This window comes from Manduca sexta, unplaced genomic scaffold (assembly GCF_014839805.1).
Source record: "Manduca sexta isolate Smith_Timp_Sample1 unplaced genomic scaffold, JHU_Msex_v1.0 HiC_scaffold_28, whole genome shotgun sequence".
NCBI classification, from domain to species: domain Eukaryota; kingdom Metazoa; phylum Arthropoda; class Insecta; order Lepidoptera; family Sphingidae; genus Manduca; species Manduca sexta.
Genome location: NW_023593800.1, coordinates 313,266 through 315,940, shown reverse-complemented (window position 1 = coordinate 315,940; position 2,675 = coordinate 313,266). Strand labels below are relative to the sequence as shown.

General features: G+C 40.4%; 1 protein-coding gene across 1 annotated transcript; it reads left to right on the top strand.

The window, feature by feature from the left end:
* Positions 1 to 276: 276 nt before the first annotated feature.
* Positions 277 to 2,388, top strand: LOC115451682 (chymotrypsin-1). Its single transcript, XM_037446262.1, has 5 exons — positions 277 to 427; positions 832 to 1,075; positions 1,283 to 1,514; positions 1,726 to 1,899; positions 2,177 to 2,388. The coding sequence occupies exons 1-5, from the start codon at positions 376 to 378 to the stop codon at positions 2,324 to 2,326; spliced, it is 852 nt and encodes a 283-aa protein (XP_037302159.1). The 5' UTR covers positions 277 to 375; the 3' UTR covers positions 2,327 to 2,388.
* Positions 2,389 to 2,675: the final 287 nt, after the last annotated feature.

The following is a 2,675-nucleotide window of genomic DNA, read 5'->3' as shown; positions in this document are numbered from 1 at the left end:
CGCGAGCACTTCTACCTGGAAGGGAGTTTCGACAGTTATTCCTACTTCAACAACCCTTGCAAATCATGCAAGTCGGGACTAAGTGCTATGTCACATAGTAGGACCTACTTAAGATGGATATCATTCTTCATAAAGGATATTTTTAGTTTTCTCCTTTCCCTGCCTGCCTACCTTTGACTTAATTATTTAGTGTACGGAATCCCAATACAGCAACTTACTCGCACTTGGCTTAATTGAACTAATAAGTAATAAGGATTTCATAATGACCAAATTAATCTAATCAAAAAACAATTCCGATAGTATTGATTTTTGTGATATATATAATATATAAAGGATCTATTTCAACCAGTTAATCAGTTGTGGAGCGTAACCGACATGGTCATGAAACTGGTACTTCTTTTCGTCGCCATTTTTGCGGGATGCAATGGTGAGGTTAATTTTGTATTTCAATTACGCAAGTTAAAAATGATTAGACATAAAATATATAATAAATTAGAACTAACGATTATAATTAATTATTTGGTGTCGTCACGTTGGTATAATGTCAACTTATTCTAAAGATTGTGAGTCGTGAATTCTCATCCCAGATCAGGTAATTGATTTGCCCGAGATTGGATCAGTCAGGCGGTTAGCTGTAACAAAGTCACATCCTCTTTGCAATATTCTTGTAAAATTGTGTCGCACCGACCTCGAATTGGCCCACTGTAACGACATGTGCTAAAAGAAAAGTTGAACAGCCAGTAGTTCATTGGTCTTCGAACTTTCTTCCTTTTATGTAATAATAACTCGTTCTCTTTTGAGGCCATTGATAGACCTAATGTTTGCTTTCAGCATTACCTCTTGAGGAGCCGGACCAGGACATGTCCATCTTCTTCGAACATGTAGACCCTAATGCCCGCATCGTAGGCGGCACTCATGCCGCTGAAGGCTCTCATCCCCACATGGTTTCCATAACCTACGGCGCCACTCTCAGGAACTTAGTGTGCGGCGGCTCCATCGTCACCCGCAGGACTATCCTCACCGCTGCCCACTGCATCGTGCCTATCATCAACGACTACGAGGACACTCTTAGAAGGTTCGTACAAAATGTAATGTGTTTTATTTACAAATGCGGGAAATTACCTGTATATCACCTGTATATTGCTTGTCTGGCACCAACAGTGCTAGCCGTAAACTTGTATTACAAAATACTGCTCTGGATGTCACTCGAGTGCTACATCTTGTAATATTACTTTATTTTTGTAAATTAAGTAAAACTCAGTGACAAATTGTGGTGTTACAGTAATGCACACGCGACTGTTGGCACCAACCAGTGGTTCAGTGGTGGTCAGATGTACTCTTACCAGGGGTACGTCATCCACCCCGAATACGGCCGCTTTAGTAAGAATGACATCGGTATGCTCTACACCACAACCGACATCGTCTGGAACAACGTCGTCAGGCCTATCGTTATTAACTACGATTGGATCGGAGAAGGGATGAACTGCAGGGTTGCTGGATGGGGCAGAATCAGGGTATGTTGATCATAAATACGTCGTAATTTACAATCGAATATCTACGTCACAGAAACCATTATATCCCTTCGGATGCTGTTTCGATGTGTGTACTGCACCAATATTCTCAGTGGTTAGTGGTTACTAAGATTTCCTGCAAAAAAAAACGAGAGAAACCTGCGACTGTACTTAAAATTTTAGTGGTTAACATTGAATATATTTATTTTTTCAGAACGGCGGTATTATCGCTCGCAACCTGCGCGAACTGAACGTGCAAACCGTCGACGGCGACCATTGCATCCGTGAAGTCGCCCGTGTCGGCGCCATCCACAACATGAGACTTACTAAAGTCGATCCCAACATAGAGATCTGCACCTTCCACTCTCACAACCACGGTGTTTGCAATGTAAGTTTTACTAATTTACTTTTCTTACACATTAGGCAGTTTTTTGGGACAAACACTTAAACCGCCTCCAATGAACTATATTTTACAAGTTTTTAAATTACGAAATTTGATAGTAAGCGTTACGTAGAATTTTTTATTATGTATAAAGGACTATAATATAGCTGTTATTTATTTTAAACTCTAACACAATAGTGCTTAAACATTGGCAGCATAGCAAATAAACCGATAATAAGACTAATAAGACTTAGTACGCGGCTGAATGTGATTGTCATTGCAGGGTGACTCCGGCAGCGCTCTGGTCCGCGTGGACCGCGGCCAGCAGATCGGTGTCGTGTCTTGGGGTCTCCCGTGCGCCCTGGGCGCTCCCGACATGTTCGTAAGGCTCAGCGCCTTCAGGAGCTGGATCCAGAGCAACACCGTCAACTAATCAGCTGTCTTTTTTCATCATAAATTCTACGTTTACGTTTAATAAATAATTTCAATTTTACTTTTCCTTTGGTTTATTATTAATGACCTCGTTCGTCTTATAACGATACCTTGTTAAAACGGCATTATTATAATTTATTCCATGCCGCTTCTGCTATCGGCGCCTAAGAAATTCCATCTTTCTTGGCAAAACAGACAAACTAAATCACTGCGAATCTTTTAAGGTGCTCGCAGAAAAACGGCGCGCTAACGGTATTTTAGAAGCAATCTATTCAAAACTTATAATTCATAAAAAATAATCATATTTCTTATAGTTATTTATCTTAAATTAAAGGATTGTCAGACCAGTA